At 42.5% G+C, this 25198-nt stretch overlaps 1 protein-coding gene across 1 annotated transcript in view; it reads left to right on the top strand.

Moving 5' to 3' along the window:
- Positions 1 to 25198, top strand: part of LOC127412433 (zinc finger matrin-type protein 4-like) — a 120434-nt gene that overhangs the window by 76021 nt on the left and 19215 nt on the right. Inside the window, exon 6 of the mRNA XM_051648779.1 lies at positions 3820 to 3916. Coding sequence (XP_051504739.1) covers positions 3820 to 3916 — 97 coding nt within the window. The remainder of the gene's footprint in view (positions 1 to 3819; positions 3917 to 25198) is intronic.

Consider the following 25198-nt stretch of genomic DNA (forward strand, 5'->3'; position numbering starts at 1 on the left):
AACGATGACATTAGAAAACTGAAACTGGAGTTTTAAATGAAAACAGGTTAGTTTGGGTGTGGCCACAGTCTACTTTTGTAACTCGGTATGTCAAATTCTGGAATCTTGACTAATTGCTTTACTAGTTACAGTACACATATATTTTTAGAAAAAATAATAATCTTTTATGTAATCATCTTACCTCAATTTCACTGGACCTGTTAAATTTTTTAGTTTTGTGAGCTCTTGGTATGGGGGCAAGTTAGCAATGTAATGTAAACAATGATACAAAAAGTGTGAATATAATACAGTATACTGTATATATACACCGATCAGCCACAACATTAAAACCACCTGCCTAATATTGTGTAGGTCCCCCTCGTGCCGCCACGAGAATAGTATTCTGAGATGCTATTCTTCTCACCACAATTGTACAGAGTGGTTATCTGAGTTACCGTAGACTTTGTCAGTTCGAACCAGTCTGGCCATTCTCTGTTGACCTCTCTCATTTACAAGGCATTTCCATCCACAGAACTGGATGTTTTTTTGTTTTTGGCACCATTCTGAGAAAATCCCAGGAGATCAGCAGTTACAGAAATACTCAAATCAGCCCATCTGGCACCAACAATCATCCATGCGATTATCTAATCAGCCAAACGTGTGGCAGCAGTGCAGTGCATAAAATAATTCAGATACGAGTCAGGAGCTTCAGTTAATGTTCACATCAACCATCAGAATGGGCAAAAAATGTGATCTCAGTGATTTGGACCGTGGCATGATTGTTGGTGCCAGATGGGCTGGTTTGAGTATTTCTGTAACTGCTGATCTCCTGGTATTTTCACACACAACAGTCTCTAGAATTTACACAGAAAGGTGCCAAAAACAAAAAAACATCCATTGATGGGCCGCTCTGTGGACAGAAATGCCTTGTTGATGAGAGAGGTCAACAGAGAATGGCCAGACTGGTTCGAACTGACAAAGTCTACAGTAACTCAGATAACCGCTCTGTACAATTGTGGTGAGAAGAATAGCATCTCTGAGATGCAGGTTGGCGCTGTTTTGGCGGCAAGAGGTGGACCTACACAATATTAGGCAGGTGGTTTTAATGCTGTGGATGATCGGGATATATATATATATATATTTATACAGCGCATCCGGAAAGTATTCACAGCGCGTCACTATTTCCACATTTTGTTATGTTACAGCCTTATTCCAAAATGGATTAAATTAATTATTTTCCTCAAAATTCGACAAACAATACCCCATAATGACAACGTGAAAGAAGTTTGTTTGAAATCTTTGCAAATTTATTAAAAATAAAAAATGAAAAAAATCACATGTACATAAGTATTCACAGCCTTTGCCATGACAATCAAAATTGAGCTCAGGTGCATCCTGTTTCCACTGATCATCCTTGAGATGTTTCTACAACTTGATTGGAGCCCACCTGTGGTAAATTCAGTTGATTGGACATGATTTGGAAAGGCACACACCTGTCTATATAAGGTCCCACAGTTAACAGTGCATGTCAGAGCAGAAACCAAGCCATGAAGTCCAAGGAATTGTCTGTAGACCTCCGAGACAGGATTGTATCGAGGCACAGATCTGGGGAAGGGTACAGAAAAATTTCTGCAGCATTGAAGGTCCCAATGAGCACAGTGGCATCCATCATCTGTAACTGGAAGAAGTTTGGAACCACCAGGACCCTTCCTAGAGCTGGCCGCCTGGCCAAACTGAGCGATCGGGGGTGAAGGGCCTTAGTCAGGGAGGCGACCAAGAACCCGATGGTCACTCTGACAGAGCTCCAGCATTTCTCTGTGGAGAGAGGAGAACCTTCCAGAAGAACAACCATCTCTGCAGCACTCCACCAATCAGGCCTGTATGGTAGAGTGGCCAAACGGAAGCCACTCCTCAATAAAAGGCACATGACAGCCCGCCTGGAGTTTACCAAAAGGCACCTGAAGGACTCTCAGACCATGAGAAACAAAGATTGAACTCTTTTGCCTGAATGGCAAGCATCATGTCTGGAGGAAACCAGGCACCGCTCATCACCTGGCCAATACCATCCCTACAGTGAAGCATGGTAGTGGCAGCATCATGCTGTGGGGATGTTTTTCAGTGGCAGGAACTGGGAGACTAGTCAGGATCGAGGGAAAGATGAATGCAGCAATGTACAGAGACATCCTTGATGAAAAACTGCTCCAGAGCGCTCTGGACCTCAGACTGGGGCGAAGGTTCATCTTCCAACAGGACAACGATCCTAAGCACACAGCCAAGATAGCAAAGGAGTGGCTCCGGGACAACTCTGTGAATGTCCTTGAGTGGCCCAGCCAGAGCCCAGACTTGAACCCGATTGAACATCTCTGGAGAGATCTGAAAATGGCTGTGCACCGATGCTCCCCATCCAACCTGATGGAGCTTGAGAGGTCCTGCAAAGAAGAATGTGAGAAACTGCCCCAAAATAGGTGTGCCAAGCTTGTAGCATCATACTCTAAAAGACTTGAGGCTGTAATTGGTGCCAAAGGTGCTTCAACAAAGTATTGAGCAAAGGCTGTGAATACTTATGTACATGTGATTTGTTTAGTTTTTTATTTTTAATAAATTTGCAAAGATTTCAAACTTCTTTCGCGTTGTCATTATGGGGTATTGTTTGTAGAATTTTGAGGAAAATAATGAATTTAATCCATTTTGGAATAAGGCTGTAAAATAACAAAATGTGGAAAAAGTGAAGCGCTGTGAATACTTTCCGGATGCACTGCATATATATATATATATATATATATATATATATATATATATATATATATATATATATATATATATATATATATAACATCTCTGGAGAGACGTGAAAATGGCTGTCCACTGACAGTCCCCATCCAACCTGACAGATCTTGAGAGGATCTGCAGAGAAGAATGGCAGTAAATACAGAAATCTGGGTGTGCAAAGCTTGTCGCATCATACCCCAAAAGACATTGAGGCTATAATCGCTGCCAAAGGTGCTTCAACTAAGTACTGAGTTAAGGGTCTGAATACTTATGTTAATGTGATATTTCAGTTTTTTTTTTTTTATAAACCACTGTATATATACATTTAATCAGATCGATGAACAGACAATACTGTTATCAAAAATATCTCTGCAGATGTCTGAGAGAAATATTGCCAAGACAGAGCACACATGGTATCTCCACATGTGCTATTCTTTGCATTTCTCTATCTCTCTCATTCTTCACATCCATCCTATTTTTGGTCCTCTGCTGTTCATTATTTGTGGTACCACCTGCAAAGCCTTAAATTAGCTCACATCTGCTTCACTCCCTCCCAACTGAAGCACTTGGCGCTCCTCCACTCTAATACACCATCATAACACATAACTTCTCAAATCAAAAAGCCACCAGGACAAAATAAACCTTAAATTGCTAATACTTATGATTCCATAAAGACTTCAGAATGATATATATATATATATATATATATATATATATATATATATATATTTTTTTTTTTTTTTTTTTTTGCATTTCCTGCAATGGTTTTGAGGGACATTCTGTAGAATGGATTTAAATATGGTAAAATGTGTTGAATGGAGCTGAGAGTAGTACACTCGTATTAGTAAATGAAAGCATGAAAGCAATAAAATAAGTCAAAATACTGTATTTAATAAACAAATGCACAAGGGCAGTGCATTCATAGAATTTTATGTTGCAATTGTGCTTTCTATAGGCGCACATTCTGTGTGGAATCTGTTAAGAATGTATTTTCATCTGACATGTAGATAATACAGTAACACTTTTCCATTCTGCTTTCAAGTTGAAATCTGTTTTTGTTTTGTGTTGTAGGTCTGCGTCGGAGTTACTCATGCAGTGTTTGTAAAGTGGTTCTGAACTCCATAGAGCAGTATCATGCACATCTGCAGGGCTCCAAACACCAAAACAAGTGAGTGAACATCTGTCCTTGATTCTGTCCCTTTCTTTCACACCCATTCAAGAGGAACATTTTATTGTTTAGAGGTTTCTCTTTCATAATTCAGGAGACTTGAAGAGTTCTTTTACTGTACAGTTCATTGAAGTACCAACTTAGTCACAGATGTTTTTCCTAACATTCCTTAGTAGTAATAAAAACAAAATTAGATGATTGTTGAAAAATGTGGTTGTATAGAGCTATAAAACTGATGTAGCTAGCACAGCTTAGATAATTTTAGAGATGCATCATGACATATTTTAGCCAATACAGATTTTAATCAAAAACTATAGGCTGATACCAATATTTTTACATTTACTTTTATTCATTTAGCAGAGGCTTTTATCCAAAGTGACTTACAAATGAGGAATACAACAGAAGCGATTCATCCTAAGGATGCAGTAATACGACAAGTGCTACAAAGTTGCAAATTGCTTAGAGAAGCGCAAGTGGAGAGACAGTGGTAAAAGAATGGATTAAGATTTTTTTAAGAAGAAGAAAGAAGACAGTTATTGCATTAGTATGACTGGGTCAAGTGATCTTGAAAGAGATGTGTCTTTAAATGTTTCTTGAAGGTGACTAGAGAATCAACTGCTCGGGTGCGGTTTGACAGGTCGTTCCACGAATGAGGAACAATTAAAGTGAAAGATCGGGAAAGAGATTTTGTGCCTCTGTGAGATGGCACCACGCGATGCCGCTCACCCACTGATCCTAAGCTTCTGGAGGGCACATAGACTTAAATTAGCAAGTGTATAGAAGCTTGTCTCAATGCCTTAAACTTGATGCGAGCAACCATTGGTAACCATTGCAGTTCGATGAAGAGAGGCATGACGTGTGGTCTCTTGGGCTCGTTGAAGACAAATCGTGCCGCCGCATTCTAGATTAATTCCAGAGGTTTGACTGTACGTGCAGGAAGTCCTGTCAGAAGAGCATTGCAGTAGTACAGTCTAGATATAATAAGAGTCTGGACAAGGAGTGTTGAAGCATGCTCCGATAGGAAGGGTCTGAACTTCCTAAGGTTATACGGAGCAAATCTGCGTGATCGGTTTGTTCTTGCGATGTGGTCTGTGAAGTTCAGCTGTCAAACACAACCCAAAGATTTCTGGCTGTCCTGGATGGTGTAATTGTTGACTAGTCTAGTTTAATGGTACAGTTATGAAGAACTGTTTTTGTTTTTTTGTAATCGAATAATCTGACGATTAATCGAGTAATAATAACAAATATTTAATAACTCAGATTGCATAATGTTGTAGACATGAATTCACGTTTGGATATAATGCGTTCATTAGCCTAGGTTTTGATTGTATTCTACACTTGAATGATAATGACAACAAAGCAATTGTGCATACTATATCTAAAGCCAACAGACACCCAAAGCAGATCTATAATATATAAATTAATATAATTCCAGCTGACAGACTTTGGCTACTCCAAGTGTGCCCAACTTTTTTTTTTAAGCAAGATCTACTTTTTCATTAACTAGTTCCACGTGATCTACTCATTTCAGTTTAAACTCTAATATGGAAAAACAGGCCATGCAAATAAAATAGTTAATCTTTTTAGAAACAATGTCTGCCCACCAATCTCGTTTATTGAGGATGAGTTATATTCAATGTCAAACCATTTTATGGAGACATAAAAGCCATTTTATATTTGTAATTTTTTCTTTTTACTATCACTTACATGCAACATGGAATTCAATATTAACAGAAATTGCTTGCCAATTATGCTTGCCACGTATTGTGTAAAATACCCTTTAGCCACTGGACATTTAGTTCCTTCTTGAGTAAACACTGTAAATCTTTTCACATAAGGATGACGAGGCATTATGCCCTCAGGTAAGCCAGTTTCATATTCCGTCTGCAGGTCGCAAGACGCGCAGCTGTGTGGCTTTAACAACAAGCTGACGTTGAGCTTTGAGTGACAGCATACAGAGCTGTGTCTTTATTCAGAAAATAAAGTTCTCTGCATTTCCACATTAAGTTTTACCTGTGATAATCGCCATAAACTATAAAATATTTATTGGAAGTGGGGCATGACAAACTATTACAAACTTAATCATCACGAAATCTAATTTACGTGTGGAAGATCGTATTTACATTCAAATTAATTAATTTACACAAACAACCTTCTTAGATTGTCTGGATTCAGTCAGATTTACTGAGCAGAAAGTGTTGTGCGTCCGTCACTGCGTGTGTAACATTTATCAAGTCTGACAGACATCTTTTTCATTACATTATTTTATGTTGCTTCATAAAAGCCAATATTGCAAACGACACATTGCATTTCAATGTGTTTTTTGCTGAGATCAGCATGTCCCATGCGGCAATAAAGGTCTCAACTTCTACCCCGCATCTGGAAGCAGCACCGCAAATCACATGCAGTCTATCTAGTGAACTTACTGTGCTGTGTCCAGTGGGTCTGTGAAAATTGGATGTCATCTTTTCAAGGGCTGTTGCATTGCAGAAGTGATGTTATTGTTCCTCAGGTCGACATTGTTTTTAAAATCTAAAATGAAATGCTCTCACACAGCTGACACTTTATGTGTTTGGACCCTCGTCCATGGACTGCGTCACTTTCACCTTATTTTCGATTGGTCAATTAGGCAATTTTGCAATCTAGGCATTTTTTGAAAGTAAATTAATTAAATTAAGTAATCATGACAGCCCCACATCGTTCTTGACAAAATGGAAAAATCGCTAAAAATTATCTTGATTTATTTATTTATTTATTTATTTTTCCAGGAAAACAAGAGCATGGCCTCTTGATAACTATTAACATGTTAATGCATGTGATTAATTAAAAAAGTTTAACACATTCATTTTTCTTAATTGTGATGAACACATTTACCATTAATACATCATAAACACTGGTGTGAAGGGCGGAACCTTCGTAATGTGCCCACCCGTTGTCATTACACTGACACACACACGCCACAAACACACACACACAATGGCACCAGAGCCCTTCTACCAAGGGGAGCCTACAAGCTTAGCATAAAATAGCATAACACGGTGGTCCCATAGACATTCTATGGGCAGTACTGTCATAACAAGCTAATTGACTGTTACGCTCTCTCCTATGATAGAGCCGCGGAGGTTTTTATTTCAGTAAATAAAAGAATCTCTGACAGTGCTTCCCTGTCAGTGATAAAATGATGGAGAAAGGAGCTCTTAGTGCTATTTGATGTATAAAACAAGCCCAGATGGGACTTGTGATAGAAATCAAGTATTGAAATCAGTAGAAATCAAGCTGAGTCAGCCTATGTAAGGTGCATTTTAATTAACACAGAAGCATGTCAAATTTTACCAAATCACCAAAATGCAGAATGAGACGTTTTTGTCTCCAAGCACTTTTCATGGTGAGTTCAAAGCAGAACTGGCGTTGGTGCCCTGACGCGAATTATGAACGCAGCTTCACAATTGCTGTAACAAAGAGGATAGTTACAGTCTACCGGCAGATTAATATTGTGGAGGATGAGAGTTTAAGAGATTTAATGCCCATTGCAACCTATGTGGAGACTAGTTCTTTCAATTATTCAAACTCCCACTTACACTTTGGTAAACATTTAATGTTACTTGAATTGGTGATATTTTAGTGCATTTCTATCTTTATATTGTGGAAGGCTTTGTTTGGAAAATGCTAATAAAGCATTATATTGCCACATATTGTTTTGTTTTATTTCCTTAAAAAGTATATATAGTGTAAAATTTCAGTGCTTTTAAAATCTGCAATTAATCGCGATTACACATTTGAATTGACTGATAGCACTAATATTATTTAATCAAATATATTTATAGTCATACTATTTTTTTAATGATTTATAATCATTAATTAATGTATTTTTTTATTTACAAATTTTAAGAAATAGAATAAAAAAAAATTTGTGGGAATGTTTTTTTTTTTTTTTTTTTTTTTGAGTACGTCTTCCTTTCAAGGCAGCTGGCCCATTTCTGTGTGCTACATGGGTCAACTACAACCTCTCAGAGCAGCCCCTAATTGCTCTTCACAATAAACCAATTGATTAACATGCCAGAGGAGCCAGAGATGGGGAGGATGAATCCAGCTGAAAGCCAAATCACTACTACTGTGTCTTACAATAATTAATTGTAATTAGAGCTACATCCTCTCTTACGACGAATTACTGACAGCCAGGAAAAGTATTGATTAAAGAGGATGTTTCACTATCTTGTCACTGCAGCGTGCCCCTGTGTATTCTGATTAAGCAAAGAAAAAGGTCACGACAGGGTGTGTTTTGCATCAAGACAGCAAAAAAGAAGAGCAATCTGTTTGTAACAATCAGGGCTCAGGATGTTGCTTTGTTGTGGGAGGACAAAGCTTCCGATCGTTGCCGAACACATGCAGCTTCTACTGCACGCATATTAACTTCTTTTGTTGAAAATTAAGCTCTTTTCTCTAGAGCAGTTAACCATGTTTGCCATCACTTGCATTAAGCGCTGAATAAAAACTTGGAACTGCAAAATGGAACCTTAGCAAATGAAGTATGGATATTAATATTTAAATGATAGTATTTATAAAAAAAAAAATGTCCCCTTAAATAGCTCAAATGTTGTTAGATACTTTTTTTATGTAGTGTTGTCAGTTATAGCTGTAGAGTAGTTTGTAGCTTTAGAAACTAGTGTTTCAGAGTAGCCTCCCCAGTGACAGTGTATCCATTGCCCTTCATAGTGAGGACATACACACTGACACAAGGAATCACAGGGGTCTGTCTCTCTCATGTTAATACACACACACACACACACACACACACTCATCAGAGGGACTCTTGGGCCCATCCCTCTCATACAGACACACACACACACTTTAATCAGAGCAGCTCCAGGGGCCCATCCCTCTCATACTGGCACTCAGCAGATGGGTAAATGAGGTGTAATATCTGGCAGGTTGTTTTCCATCATGTAGGGCAGCATTCAAAAAACACCTGATTTATTTTGAAACTGCCAAATGAAAAACCTTCACCTGCAGCAGCACAGCATGCTGGGAGATACTGTGCCACTGACTGTGCTGACCTAAATATTATCATATACAGACAGGAGAGCCACAGTGTTCTTGTAAAATACATAGTTTATTTTTTTTTATTTTTTTTTTAGGGATGCACCAAACCGATATCTGGATCGGTATTGGCTCCGATACTGATGTTTTTAACTTGACAAATCCGATACTGTGTGTTAATCATTGTCGTTACCATAAAGCTTGAAAAATGGAATAAAAGAACCATAAAAGCACCATGCTCTTTTATGTCATACACATAAATATGTACAGTAGAGTAAAATTATAATATTTATTCTTATTCTTATTAATAATAATAGACCGAATTAGGTCTTGAGTCTTATTTATTTATTTACCTTTATTTATTTATTTATTTTATAGGAGCATAGGAGCCGCGGGCTGATGACGCACTGCTGTTTTCAGCTCTCAGAGTGGCACGCAATATGTGAGTGGTCCATGCGAACTACATCTCAAAGGTTGATGTTCGATAGTTCGGTTCGCGGCATTTCTTATGATTTGTGAACTATATGCAATTTTTTCAAATTCAGTAAATATACTGATCACAAAAAAATTACAATAATAATAACACAAATTATAATAATTATTATTAATTTTTTTATTTGTTTTATTAAATTACAATAATAATTTAATAATATTTAAGTTGACTGGGGTAAAAAACAAAAAACAAAACAAAAAAACTGTGTGATTGAAAACTGGACTGATTTCATATCACAACTGAAGTGAACAAAAACATTTCCAGATACACGTTGAAAAACATTGTAAAGAGAACTGGCTTCTTTTCTACTAAATACTTTTACCAGAATTAATGTTAATTTTGCTGCTGCATTATCCAATAGACTATTTAATAATAAAGTTTTTTTTTTCCAATTTGGTATGCCCAATTCCCAGTGCGCTTTAGGTCCTTGTGGTGGTGTAGTGACGAATTTCAGTTGCCTCCGCGTCTGACAGTCTATCTGCGCATCTTATTGCGCGGCTTGTTGAGCGCATTACCGTGGAGACCTAGCGCATGTGGAGGCTCACGCTATTCTCTGTGGCATCCACACAAAACTCACCACGTGCCCCACCGAGAGCAAGAACCACATTATAGCAACCATGAGGAGGTTAACTCATCGTGACTTTACCCACCCTAGCAACTGGGACAATTGGTTGCTTATGAAGCCTGACTGGAGTCACTCAGCACGCCCTGGATTTGAACTTGCGACTCCAGGTGTGGTAGTCAGCGTTTTTACTTGCTGAGCTACCCAGGCCCCCAATAAAGTTTTTCTTAATAGGCTACAAATTTTTTACATTTCTATTTTATAATGAAATTATGTTTAGTTAGATGTTTTGTTTCTTTACATATAAAAGAGTACCCCCAAACTGTTCCACACAGTGAGGTATAAATATTCTAAACTGATTAAGATCTGGTATGAGATCGGTATCGGTCAATGAGAGTTCAGGTATCAGAATCGGATCGGTAGAGAAAAAAATGGTATCGATGCATCACTTTTTTTTTTTTTTAAAGGAAAAGCTCTAAGAATTTAAATTGTTATTTACTCCTCATGTTGAACCTGTATGATTTTCCTTCCTGCTGGAATACAAAATGAGATGTTTTGCAGAAAGTTCCAAAAAAGACAAACAAGCCCTTAAAAGTAACTATAAAAACAACCCATTTGATTCCAGTACTATATAGAGTCTTTCAAATGTCCATTAAATACAGACCTACCAAGAGCTCAGAGGTTATTAGTCAAATTCATATGCTTCTGTTGAATCCCTCTGCCAGCATTATTTTAACTACATTTAAAAAAAAAAAATTGAATTGCATAATTTGTTCTAGGAGCTTTTTGAAAGCTATATACAGTGCATGTCATTGAAGAAGCTGTACGTTGATCCCTCACAGCCTCATATTCATTCTCCTTCAAAAATCAAAGATGGCGCTACTGTGAAAAAAGGTCTATTGTCATTAGTTGCTTTGTCGTGCCACTCAAACTAACAGAGCAATGATGAAAGCACAATGTTTTTTGAAAGTTTAAAATCCTACATAAATGCATCACAGATGCGCATAGAATTATGCTCAACTTTGTTGACTCCATCTTGTCCTTTACTTTCCATCAAACCTGAAAGCTGCCAAAGAAAAACTGGTCAGAAACATTAACATAATAAACTTTGAAACATAAACCACAGAGATTACATAGCAGGGCCATTTCTGTCTTTGAGTCAGCCTCCTATTCCCCAAGTTTGTGGCAACACACTGTGCCTGTAGGATTTTAATTTAAGTAAAAACGAGAACATCACCAAGTTGCCTTCTAATAATGTTCATCAAAAGGCAGCTCTGAAACTTAGACATGTCAAAACCCATCTGTCAGTCACTATCACAATTACTCATTTATCAGCTCTAAACTCTCAAGGCAAATTTGTCAAGTGAGCAATAAGAGATGAAAAATGCTTTGAAAAAAATTGGCTTGTACTTTTACAACGCAGACACGATGGATTTTATAGAATCAGTGTTTAACATACTGTGAGTAATAAAGAAGTTTTTTTTTTCCTCACATCATTAAATAATAGGAACATTCAGCCTAAAGGAACAGCAGCTAATGTGAAGGAAATTGATTTTTGAAGACCAGGAATGATAATGATACCAGTCTAAAATAAGTCATAAATGAATCAAGAATACTCATTCAGCTGTGACAGCTGGTAGGAGGGAGAGTGCTTCAAATGGTGTTAAAAAAAGTTATCTACCACGATGGACAAAAACCTAACTCAACATGAAAGGTTCTATTATGGCTTTTTTAAAATAGACTTTTAGCTACTCTTAAGTGCCTGTCACCAGATTTTCCCACTGGATTTAGACATTATTGCCACCTGATTTATGGTGAAAAATGTAGAGATGGACACCAATGTGCTGTTTAAACACACTGAGAGAGACAGCTTATCCTCTCTCTGCCTAGACAGCACTTTGTTGATGGATGCACTGACTTCAGGCATGTTCCTCATCTCTTTTTCCCATCTTTTCTCCAGTTCAGACTTGTATTAAACAATCAAGTGTTCCGTGAAGAATATCAATGACAGTTCAAACTCTGATGGCTGTGATTATCTATGTGAAGAGCGGGAAGGGAATGACAGAGACACTTCCTGCTTTAGGGGTCGGAGAGAGAGAGCTGTCACCACCCTGACACCCCCTGCTGTAGCCCGTATGTGGAATTATCTTACAACCTAATGTTAGATTTCCACCCATCAGTTGTGCAGACACTTGGACTCTTAAGGTCATTATTTACTCACCCTGGTGTTGTTCCAAACCAGGAACTCAAATTTCAGGGCTCTATTTTCGTGAGTGTGCAAAGCGCATTGCTACGACCATGCGATACGTCTTATCCAATTTTCATGAGAGTGCTAATTCTAAGTGCAATTTCTGTGCCAGCGCAAAGTGCAAGTGGCATGGGTGGGAGTGTTTGAGCTTTCTGTGGGTGTATGCATGCAAACTGTGGATGCATTGTAATAAAATGGCCCAAAGCACAATGTTCTAATTTCCTGAGAAAAAGGTAATTGCGGTATGACATTTCAAAAGCATGTCTTATCTCAGTGCAAAGTCTAAACTCAGTTCATGCATTTGCAAGGCGATAGTGATCGTCGGACGGGGGTGAGGCGATAATCTGATAATCAGTCCATGTTTATTAAAATGTGTGTGATTAAAATTTGTTGGATATGGTCGGTTTAATATTTTGGCCAAAACAACTTGCAATCGACTGACAAGGATAACGTGATCGTCTGGTAGATCACGATCAACCTGTTGGGCACCGCTGACTTATGGCATAGCACTGTGCTTAGCGCTCGCACTCTTAAAATAGGGCCCTCAGTCTTAAATTTCAATGTGGCTGAAATTTCGTATGGCTTCAGAAGACTTTGGATGTAGCACAAAAGTCATATGGACTACTATTATGATGCTTTGTATTTTGTCGACAGATGTGGTCACAATGAACTGTCATTGTATGAAAAGTGCTGCGTGAATATTCTTGAAAATTCTCTGTTTTGTAGTTCCACAGAAAAAAATAACAGCTTATGGGTTTGGAATGACTTGAGAGTGAGTAAAGAATTAACATTTTTGGGTGAACTATTCCATTAAGATAAAGTCATGACTTCGATGTTGATCGGAACTGCACCCAAGAATTTCACACACCATTGCACTTGTGTATATGGCTGTGTGACAATAACAGTGATTTGATTGATTGATTTGATTTGATTTGAAGTGTGTGCTTTTCATCTACTGATTAGCTGGTCACATTTCTGTGATGCCAGGTTGAAAAGTTCAGACCTGGCTGCCCCACTGCTCTCATCATAAATGAGTCTTCCTTTTCCTGCCTTTCAGGTGGCCAAGCAGACGGTGCATTTTCGGTTCAGCAAACCAATCTATCAGTGTATCTTCTGCACAAGCAGCATTTAGCCTCTTTTCTCTTATAGTACATTAGTTTCAAGGTGACACTCTGCAGGACAGCTTAAGGGGCATTCACAAATACAGGAATTTGCATGGAAAAAGCTACCTGAAGTCAATCATTTTCAATGAGTTGTTTTTTTGGCGACGTGAACGACATCACTTGTTGTCATTGTTATGTGAGCTTGTCCAGCGATGAGACTCACCCAAAGCTCACCCAAAAAATGACAATTCTGTCATCATTTACTCACCTTTTTTAAAACCTGTGTGACTTTCTTTCCCCCTTGGAACACAAAAGGAGATGTAAGGTAGAATGACTTTCACTTTCATTGTATGGAAAAAGATGCAATAAAAGTGAATAGTCACTGAGACTAACATACAGCCTAACATCTGCTTTTGTGTTCCACAAGAAGAAAGTCATGGGGTTTGGAACAACATAAGGGTGAGTAAATTATGACCAAATTTTTTGGTGAAGTCAAAGCTACCGGAAGATATTCGCTTTCAATTAGCGTTGGTGATTTCCAGCGAAAAGTTCATGCAAAAATGAGTAGTGACATGATGCAATAGAAGTGAAAACATTGAAGCATTGGAGTTAATGTTACTGTGAGCAATTTTACTGTTCTATACAATTTGTCTCAGCACAGATGCAGGGATACAATTTAAAAAATATTAAGCATGGAATGCTGTTGTAGGAATTGTCAGCATTCTAAATAGGTTTGATTCATGTGTTGATAATCGTTCATCTTTTTCATGATATGATGCATTATGCACTACTGAAATTTTTATTCAAATGCATTACCATCCAGAATATTAATTTGTAGTGGCAGGAAACCTGATTCTCTGATTCTCTGTTTTATTTTTATTTTTTACCATGAATGCATCCCATTTGTTGTCAGATTTTCTAGAGCTATGGCCCGTTGTGCAGTCCACCAATCATGTAAGGACAACCAGTAGTAGAAACGCCCACTATGACCAACAATACAGCAACTTGCCAACTTACAGTGATAAAATCTGTGTATGTGTGAACGCCACTTCACTGTGCAATATCCCAGCACCCAGATTTGCATATATTCAACTCTAAGTTTGACACAAACGATAAAGTAAGGATCATTAGATTTATATCCCGAGCTGGCAAATTACATCCCATTCCTAATCACTGTCTCTTAGGTATACATTTAGCACACTATTAATTTGGAGACCGTGATCCGGCTGATCAAAGATTATGAGCACCAGTCTGACTCAAGCTGTGCTCTTATGTCTTACGTTGAACCTTGTGTTTGTCAGAACATCCTTGCAGATGTGACTTGCCAGAGGCGGCGATTAATCTGTGTCACCCCCCAGTACTGCCCCCTGACCACTGCATACAGCCAGACAGGTTGTTAGCATCGGCCACGGGCAGCAGAGACCTGCAGAGTTGAAGCCCTTCTGTCTTTACCAGCTATTTTCCGACATAGTCTCATGACAACTTTTATTAAATCGTACGAGATGGCAAAATCGTAAGGTATTGTACTACTTTGTTCATACAAAAAGTGCGACCTTTATTCCCATAAAGGCCAACCAATCAGCAAACAAAATTTCAAATGATACAATACTGACTTCAAATTTAAGATAGTCTCCTATCCAACACTTTATTTCGCTTTTGGGTTTGGGTAAGGGGTTAGATTTTATGGTTAGGTTTAGGTTAGGGTTATGGGTTACACTTAGGAAAAATCATAATAACATTGTTTATTGATCTGTTTATTTTTCTCTATAGGAGTAAAAGTCGTAAATTTTTGTACAAGCCAACATGTACGATTTTTTATGATTTCACCATCTCCTACTATTACGACATAAAATGGGTTGCCATCTTCACTTTTGGCCAATCATGTTCACTGGTGTTTGTTTATCCCAACCACAGTGAAGCCACCTTTTCTTTTCGCACTGCAAAAATCCCTTTTTTACTCGGTTAAAACAAAAATATCTAAACATACTTGAGAAGCAAAATTACATATTAAATCACAGAGACAAACATACAGCCTAACATCTCCTTTTGTGTTCCATGGAAGAAAGTCATATATGTTTGGCAAAATAAACTTTTTTGTTTAAATTTATTTTATTATTTTAATTTTATTATTCTTATCCCATTGGTAAATTGCTTATTTCTTGTTTAAAAAAAGACACTTCAATTGAAAGTAATGTAAAGCTGAAGTGTGTAATTTCTGTGCCACTAGTGTCACCAGACAGAATTGCAAAAATAACGTCACGGTTACTGTTGTAACCTCCGTTCCCTGATGGAGGGAACGAGTCGTTGTGTCGATGTAGTGACACTAGGGGTCACCCTTGGGAGCCCCAAACACCTCTAATCTTTGAGAAAAGGCCAGTGAGAATTGGTGAGTGGAATTTGCATGCCTCTACCCCGGACATACGGGTATAAAAGGAGCTGGCTCGCAACCACTCATGCAGGTTTTGTGCTGAGGAGCTGAGACAAGGTCCCGGCCATTTCAGCGGAGAGTACCGTGTTGTTGCAAGAGGGACACAATGTACTGGAGGTTACAATAGTAACCGAGACGTTCCCCTTCTGTCACTCACTCGATGTTGTGTCGATGTAGTGACACTAGGGGTCCCTATAGAAAAACGGCACAACAGCTGAACCATGTTACATGAACTGCCGATGCAGGTGCAAGCAAGCTGCTGCGTGCGTAATAGCAGGTGCATCAGTCCGTACGTAACCTCCCCCAATGCCCCACAAGACGTCATGTAGTTCCCCACTTCCCAGAGGGGGGGAAGCGACGTAACTAGCATGGGAGCAGGCCGCGCCAGCCGCTCTCTATGTTTTCTCTCCACAGAGTATTAGATTCGGCTGGGTCCATCTAACACTATTACACGCACCGGGGAAGGTGTTCTTTTCCTTTCCTATTCTTTCAGGGGGAAAAGACCCAGTGAAGACAACATCCTATCCGGAGGAGAGGTAACGTGGCAATACGTCACGTGGGCTCACTAGCCACACATGGAAGAGGCATGGTTGTAGGTCCTGCCTGGAAAGGGAGGAGCTCTACAAACACAGCGACCAGGGGCAGAGAGGGCTCTGCCCAAGGGAGAAGCGGGTCTGCCAACAGGGAGACCGTACTGTGTAAAATACATCACAGGGGGTTACCGGAGTAACCGGCACCTGTGGAGCACCTATCACAGTACAGGACATATTAGTACCCGTAGTGGGTCCGGCTGCGAATTCCTCCGTCAAATTTGCGAGCCCCAGGGCTAGGGAGAAAGTACATCCAGGGTTCTGTTTGGAGACAGCATTACCTTTCGCTGTCCGCCGAAGCAGACAAAGAGCTGCTCAGAGCGTCTAAAGCTCTGCATGCGATCCAAGTAGATGCACAAAGCACACACCAGACACAGCAATGACAAGGCTGGGTCTGCCTTCTCCCAGGGCAGCACTTGCAGGCTCACCACCTGATCCCTGAAGGGGGTTGTGGGAACCTTGGCCACATAGCCCGGCCAGGGTCTCAGGACCATGTGAGAGTCTACCAGACCGAACTCCAGGCTATCGCTGACAGAGAACACCTGCAGGTCCCCAACCCTCTTGATGGAGGTGAGCGCAATCAGGAGGGCCATCTTCAAAGAGAGGGCTTTCAGCTTGACTGACTCTAGTGGCTCAAACGGTGCTCCCCGAAGGCCCAGGCGGACCACGGCGAGATCCCATGAGGGAAAGAGGCGTGGCCTAGGAGGATTCAGCCTCCGGGCGCCTCTCAGGAACCTGATGATCAGGTCGTGCTTCCCTAAGGGCTTATCATCCACTGTGTCATGGTATGCCGCTATGGCGGCCACATACACCTTCAGGGTGGAGGGGGACAGCTGCCCCTCCAGCCTCTCCTGCAGGAAGGAAAGCACTGACCCGACTGCGCATCTCTGGGGGTCTTCATCTCAGGAAGAACACCAACTCATGAACAAATGACACTTCAGGGCATAAAGCTGCCTCATAGAGCCCTGGCCTAAGTGATCGTGCCTACCACTGCTGGTGGTAGGCCACTTAGGTCTTCCGCATCCCGTCCAAGGGCCAGACGTGGAGGTTCCAGAGGTCTGGGCGCAGGTGACAGATGGTGCCCCGTCCCTGAGAGAGGAGGTCCTTCCTCAGGGGAATCTGCCAGGGAGGGGCTGTCGCGAGGAGCGTGAGATCCGAGAACCAAGTCTGTGTGGGTCAGTATGGCACCACAAGGGTGACCTGTTCCTTGTCCTCCCTGACCTTGCACAGGGTCTTTGCAAGTAGGCTTACTGGGGGGAATGCATATTTGCACAGCCCCCGGGGCCAGCTGTGTGCCAGCGCATCTGTCCCAAGGGGGGCTCCCATCAGGGAATACCAGAGTGGGCAGTGGCAGGATTCCCGGGAAGTGAACAGGTCTACCTGTGCTTTGACAAATCGACTCCAAATCAGCTGGACCACCTGGGGGTGAAGTCTCCTCTCTCCGCTGAGCGTTGCCTCCCCCAACAGAGCGTCCGCTGTGGCATTGAGTCTGCCCAGGATATGAATGGCCCGCAGCGACCTCAGCCGCTGCTGACTCCAGAGGAGGAGATGGCGGGCGAGTTGCGACATGCTACGAGAGCGTAGGCCGCCTTGGAGATTTATATATGCTACTGTCGCTGTGTTGTCTGACCGGACCAACACATGCTTGCCCTGGATCAGCGACAATAGCCTCCACAGGGTGAGCAGTACAGCCAGTAACTCGAGACAGTTCATGTGCCAACACAGCCGTGGTCCTGTCCAGGAGTGCCCATTGCACATGGCACCCCAGCCCAGCTTGGAGGCATCTGTGGTGACCACAACGCATCTGGACACTTTCTGTAGGGGGACTCCTGCCTGCAGGAACACAAGGTCTGTCCAAGGGCTGAACAAGTGGCAGCAGAGTGGTGTGATGCCATGCCCATCTTGGGACTTGAGTCTGAAGCCAGTGCTGAAGTGGTATCATATGCATCAACCCAAGCGGCGTGATCACCGCTGAGGATGCTATATGCCCCAGGAGCCTCTGAAAGTGTTTCAGTGGAACCGCTGTCTTCCGCCTGAATGACTTCAGGCAGTTCAGCACCGACTGTGCACACTCGCTTGTGAGGCGCACTATCATTGAGACTGAGTTTAACTCCATGCCGAGAAAAGAGATGCTCTGAACCGGGGAGAGCTTGCTCTTTTCCCAGTTGACCCAAAGCCCTAGAAGGCTGAGGTGCCTGAGCACCAGGTCCCTGTGTGCGTACAGCAACTCTCAAGAGTGCGCTAGAATCAGCCAGTTGTCGAGGTAGTTGATTATGCAGACGCCCATTTCCCTTAACGGGGCAAGAGCTGCCTCTGCGACCCTCGTGAAGACGCAACAGGGACAGGCCGAAGGGGAGGACCTTGTACTGATATGCCCTGCCATCGAAAGCAAACCGTAGGAAGGTTCTGTGATGAGGTAAAACCGAGACGTGAAAGTACGCATCCTTCAGGTCTACCACCGTGAACCAATCTTGATGCCGGACGCACATCAAAATGTGCTTTTGCGTCAGCATCTTGAATGGGAGTCCGGTTCAAAACTTGCAGGTCCAAGATTGGCCGCAACCTACCGCTTTTTTTGGCACGATGAAGTAAGGGCTGTAGAACCCTTTCCTCATCTTGGCTGGAGGGACAGGCTCTATCCCACCCTTGCGCAGAAGGGTCACTGCACCGAGGTGAAGCAGACACATCTGAACCGGGGACGGGCACCTGGCGAACTGAATCGCGTAGCCGAGTCGGATGGTCCTGGCCAGCCACCGCGACGGGTTGGAAAGCGCTAACCATGCGTCCAAGCTCTGGGTGAGGGGCACTAAGAGGACAAATGCGTCTAACGTACCTGTCGGGGCCACTACGCACTTCGAAGCACTTACCTTGCTCCATGTACCTGGTGTCGGTGGGGTCGGCAACGGGGGAGGAGGGACTTTTTTCCCGTCCTTATAACTCGTCACAACCGCCTGGCCGTGGGTTTGAGTGTGGTGCGGTCGGACGCGCAAAGGCGGGGACCCACGTTCGCGACGCCCAAGTCGCATGTGCTCAGCATCCGGTCGCCATGATAACGGCAGTCGTAAACACTGACCCTGTGACCCAAGGAGTGAGGAAACTGCTCTTTTTTAAATGTGGGTACCGCAGCCCGTTCAGGGTGTGGCGAACACAAAACAAAAGGAAACACAAGATTTACCTCCCAGCCCTCCACCGGGGGATGGAGTGGTCTGGATACCAGCTCCATGGTAGCAGCGGACATCTCCCTCCCTGGGTCATCCGTCTCAGGGGCGCTTAGGAGCCTTCCGGGTCCCTGTGCCTGGTCGTGATGTGGGGGGCGTCAACTTCCTGCAGGGGGCTCTACGCTGGGGCCGAGAACTGGGCTTGGGCTGTGGTGGAGCCGCCTGGACTTTCACCACCACAGGGGGATGCCCTCGGCGAGCAGACAGGGTACGGGATCTTGAGCCGTGCCGAGGCAAGATGTGCTGTATCGCCTCAGTCTGCTTCTTCACCGCCGAGATCTGCTAGGCAAAGTCCCCGATGGTGTCTCCGAATAGGCCGATCTGGGAGATGGGAGTGTTGAGAAAGCGAGTCTTGTTGGCATCTCTCATCATGACCAGATTCAGCCAAAGGTGGTGCTCTTGGAACACCAAGGTGGACATCGCCTGCCCGAGTGATCGTGCCATGACCTTGTCGCCCGGAGGGCAAGGTCGGTCGCAGAGCGCAGCTCCTGCATCACATCGGGATTAGGATTACCCATGTGCAGCTCTTTCAGTGCCTTGGTCTGGTGTACTTGCAGGAGGGCCATGGCATACAGGGCAGAGGCGGCCTGTCCAGCGGCACTGTAGGCTTTAGTAGCCAGAGACGACGTAATCCTACAGGCCCTGGAGCGGTGCACCGGACGATCCCGCCAGATGGCGACGTTTTGCGGGAAGAGATGCAACGCAACCGCCTTATCCACCTGAGGGATCTCCGTGTACCCGTGGGCTGCCCCGCTGTCGAGGGTATTGAGAGCGGATGAGCTGGGAAGTCGAGTTCGGGCCCTCCAGGACCTCGTCAACTCATCGTGCACTTCCGGGAAGAAGGGGACCTGGGGGGGGGGGCGCGGCTGTGAACGGCGCCCCGAGCCCAGGAACCAGTCATCTAGCCGCGAGGGCTCAGGGGAGGGTGGAGAGTTCCAGTCCAACCCGACACTCATGGCGGCCCAGGCAAGCATGGCGGTCAGCTCTGCATCAGCCTCAGACTGGGCGGGCAGACCTGAAGGTGGCAGCCCAGTCGAGTCCTTGGCATCCGACATCACCAGTGCACTCTCCGACGCAGCGGTCAAGAACTCATCCTGCTCACAAGCCCCGAGAGAGATGTTAGGCTGGCCGTGAGGCGAGCTGGTCTCATCTCGGAACTCGACGGAGGCAGACGAGCGTACTGGGGAACGGGAGGTTCGCTGGGAATTACCAGGCGAGACCACGCCATTGAAATCCCCAAATCGCCTTCAGCGCCAGCTGGGCCGGCCTTGTACCCATAGATAGAAGGCGCAGCGCGGGGGCGGCTGGAATGGCTTTCCCTCAGAGGAAGGAAAGCCGCGACTGCAACGTTGCCATGGTCATGTTCTCGCAATGAGAACATGAACCATCCACAAATGCAGCCTCAGTGTGAGCACGGTCCAGACATGTGAGGCAGCGCCCGTGGCCGTCGGAGACAGAGAGATAATGACCGCATCCAGGAATTACACAAAGACGTTCACGTCAATGTGCTGCTCTAATAGAGGAAAATATACTTTTTGCAGAGATATATACTCTCTTAATAGCGCTGTCGAAGCACCCAGGGGCGTAGTATGTACTAAGCGTGCAGAAGGAGAGAAAGCCGCTGGAATGTGCCATATATCCAACAGTATACGCTTCTATCTGAGGTGAATGGACCGGCAGTGGAATTCAGCTCGCTGACACACAACTGCTCGGCTCCGAAGAAAAAATCTGCATGAGTGATTGCGAGCCAGCTCCTTTTATACCCGTATGTCCGGGGGAGTGGCATGCAAATTCCACTCACCAATTCTCATTGGCCTTTTCTCAAAGATTAGAGGTGTTTGGGGCTCCCAAGGGCGACCCCTAGTGTCACTACATCGACACAACTTCGAGTGAGTGACAGGAGGGGAATCACTGTTTTCTAACAGATTCCAGAAAACATCTTCCATTGGTTGTATAAACAGACAGTCCCGCCCCACACTCACACCATTGGTCAGGTTGGTGTGTCAGACTGGACGGGCCGCTCAAACAATCAAAGGAATGTTTTTAGTGCCACAGAACCACAGTGTTACACATTTAGGTGAAATCAACCTACAAATTGCTTACTTATAGTTGTCTCTGCAAATTAAGCTGGGAAATAAAAATAATTTAAACATCACGAAAAATCAGACACATGAGCTTAGTTAGAAAGTTAGAAAGTGATTTTTTTCAGTGCTGTCTGAAACACAATTGGGGAGTAGGAGGATTGTTATGCTGCACTGTGACCAGAGCTTGTGGCACGGGGTCATGCTAGGCTGTGCTGACAGAATACGTTAGCTGTGCTTACCCGCCACCGGCCAGTGTCGTGCTCTCTGGAGCGCTAGGGTGCACCAATGGAGAAAGACTGCCTGGTTTAGCATCTGCTGCCCAGTGCCTCTGTGTGCTCTAAAAACATTCTGACACTCTTTTTTTGCCAGCAAGATTTAGGTCATTCTCTCTGCTGAGTCATAATGCTGATCACACCCCAAATCCCTCTCCACCAAGACATTTCAGCCAAGATACAACAACCACATAGAGCTGGTTTCTAAATTACACACACTGTCCCAGGGAAAAATCTGATTGCTCCATTGTTGCTCTTTCATGAGTTCTCAGTTTTGTTTAAAGTAATATTTTGGGTTCAATAAAAGGTAAGCTCAAACAACAGTATTTGTGGCATAATGTTGATTGCCTTAAAAAATAACTTTGACTTGTTCCTCCTTTTCTTTAAAAAATCTAAATTCTGGGATACAGTGAGGCACTTACTATGGAAATGAATGGGGGAATTCCGTAAACTTTCATAAGTGTAGAAACCATGCAATACAAGATGCATGTTAACATTATTTTACTGTGATAAAATTGCTTACTAACCTTTTCTGTGTAAAGTTATATACAATTTTACAAATTTGTTGCAATTGACAACATAAACCCTAAAACACCACCTAAAAAACAACCTTAAAAACAATGATTTAAACAACTTTACAGCTCAAATAATACACAAGTTTTAACAGAAGTAATAATGCAAGTGCTTTAATAAAATTATAAGCTTCACATTTTGGCCTTCAATCTCTCCAAAAATATTCACTATTCACTTCCATTATTAGTGCCTTACTAAAATAGTGTTGCTAATTAACATAATGCCACAAATGCTGTCGATTGAGTTTAACTTGTATTGAACCTGTTCTATTCCTTTAATTTAAGCATCAAGTTAAGTATCAAGGCTCAGATGTCTCTTCTATTTTCTCTCTCTCTCTCTCTCTCTCTCTCTCTCTCTCTCTCTTAGGAGAAATACAAATAGGAACAAATTAGACAATCTTTGACATACAAGAAGGGTGGCTACATACTACAGAAAGCTCTGATGAATAGTTGGATAGATAGGAATGAAGAGAATGTGTTTTGAGGATGTGGAAAGAGCCAGAGTGTTTTTGAAAATGTACAGCATGAGCAGTGTTTTGTCTGATTCTTAAACGCAAGTTCTGTGCAATTGAGTTGCAATGTAAGTATGTTACCAAAGAGACTCCAAAGCAGGGACATAGAGAAGTCTGATTTCAGTGCATTTCGTCTCTTCAATAGCATTCCCTCTCTTCTATACTCTCCTTCATAACCGAATCACCAAAACAAACTCTGGAACAGTGGGTGAAAATGGATCTGATCACTGCAGTATAAATGTTATCTTGCTTCTCAGTAGCGCTATTGGCAGACATGGATCTGGCACTACTGGTGAAAGTCAAGAAGATTTTAATGGATGTGTTTGGGTGCTGAAAGCCCTTCCTCTTTACCGCATCCCATCTACAGACAAAACTCTGTCACCCCGCTAAGTGTGGTTTCTTATCTCTTTGCTGCTCATGCCTAGTGGACACTACATGACTCAAGCTCGTCTCCTTTGATGTTTTGAGCCAGCAACTGGTCTGCGACGAGAAGTCTTGGATCTCACGACTAAAGGTCTTGTTGTGTGTGCACTCCTGCGACAGGCTGAGATGAGTTCCAGACGCTACGACTGTTTTTAAAACTGCCTGATTTCTAGACGTCTTTTCGTCATGTGTGCGCATTGTCCTGGCAAGTGAAAGACGGACAATGAGCCACAGCCAATGAAATATGGAGAGAGTGCAAGAGGAGGGCAAGGTATTAGGAAGCAGAAGACAAAATATAATTAGAATATAATAAAATGATACTTCACCCACGTCTCCCTATACCCTCTGTCTTTATTCACTAAAAAGAACCGTCTCATGAGATTAATTCACTTGGGAATCTAACTACCCTGATCGCACAGTATGTTTTTGATTTACTAAATAGAACCTGCTCATATACTTCCGGAGAAGTTCTTCTGCGTTTTTCGTTCAGGGATAAAAAGAAGTTGGAAACAGCCGAGCAATGTTACACTGTTTGCGAACATTCAGACACCTGCCACACCGCTGTGGGAGGAGTTTAGAAGTACATTTAAATATGAGGATGCTCAGTAAAACCTTAATTAATGTGACATTAAAATGTGTTATCAATGACTTTATGTCTCATTCTATGAGTAGAATTCACATGAGGTCAGAAAAAGAAGCTGTTTTAACCACTCGACTGGTTTGAGCTGTCAGAAAGGTTACGGTAACTCAGATAACCACTCTGTACAATTGTGAGCAGAATAGCATCTCAGAATGCACAACATGTTGAACCTTGAGGCAGATGGGCTACAACAGCAGAAGACCACTTCAAGGACTTTATTACAACCATAGTGTTCCTTATAAAGTGCTCAGTGAGTGTATAAGCAGTAGAAAAAGCTGCATTTGTCTTGTTTACATTCTGAATTCATGACGCTAATGTGCTAACACACTTGACTGACTGAACAACATAAACAGCTAATTTAGCTGTTGGCCTCAAGGTAAGTGGAGCTCCAGGTCACACCTACTGATGATGTGGACTAATGGAAGTAAGGTGTTTAGCAGCCGGTAAGACATTTTCCTAAAAGTCGCCCAGACAAGCTGTTATAAACCACTGAAACAAACACAAAAGCACCTTCTTTTTGGCTAGATTTTGTTCTAAATGATGTCACACCCGTTCATTCTATGATTTTGTAGGTAGTACAGTATATCGGGGACTTAAGAGTAATTCTTTTGGTAATCTGACTCCACTGGTCATGCAGTATGATTTTGATTCACTAAAAAGAACCGGCTCATAAGAGTCATTCCTTTGGGATTCTTACAAAACTGGTCACGCTGTATGTTTTAGATTCACACACACACACACACACACACACACACACAGAAAAGGCTTAAAAGAGTAATTGTTTGGGTAATCATACTACACTGGTTGCACAGTATGTTTTTGATTCACTGAAAAGAACCATCTCATAAGAGTCATTAGTTTGGGAATCAGACTACACTGGTCACACAGCATGTTTTTGATTCATTTAAAAGAGCTGACACGTTAGAGTCATTCATTTGGGTATGTGTTTACACTGGTCGTGCTGTATGTTTTTGACTCACTAAAAATAACCGTCTCATTAGAAACATTTGCTCATAACAGTCATTTGTTCAGGAATCAAAACTTGTGGCAGCGTTGAAAAGTAAGAGTGTACTGTAAGAGTGTTTTGGAATGTTGTACCA

The sequence above is a fragment of the Myxocyprinus asiaticus genome, chromosome 21, assembly GCF_019703515.2.
Source record: "Myxocyprinus asiaticus isolate MX2 ecotype Aquarium Trade chromosome 21, UBuf_Myxa_2, whole genome shotgun sequence".
Lineage (NCBI taxonomy): Eukaryota > Metazoa > Chordata > Actinopteri > Cypriniformes > Catostomidae > Myxocyprinus > Myxocyprinus asiaticus.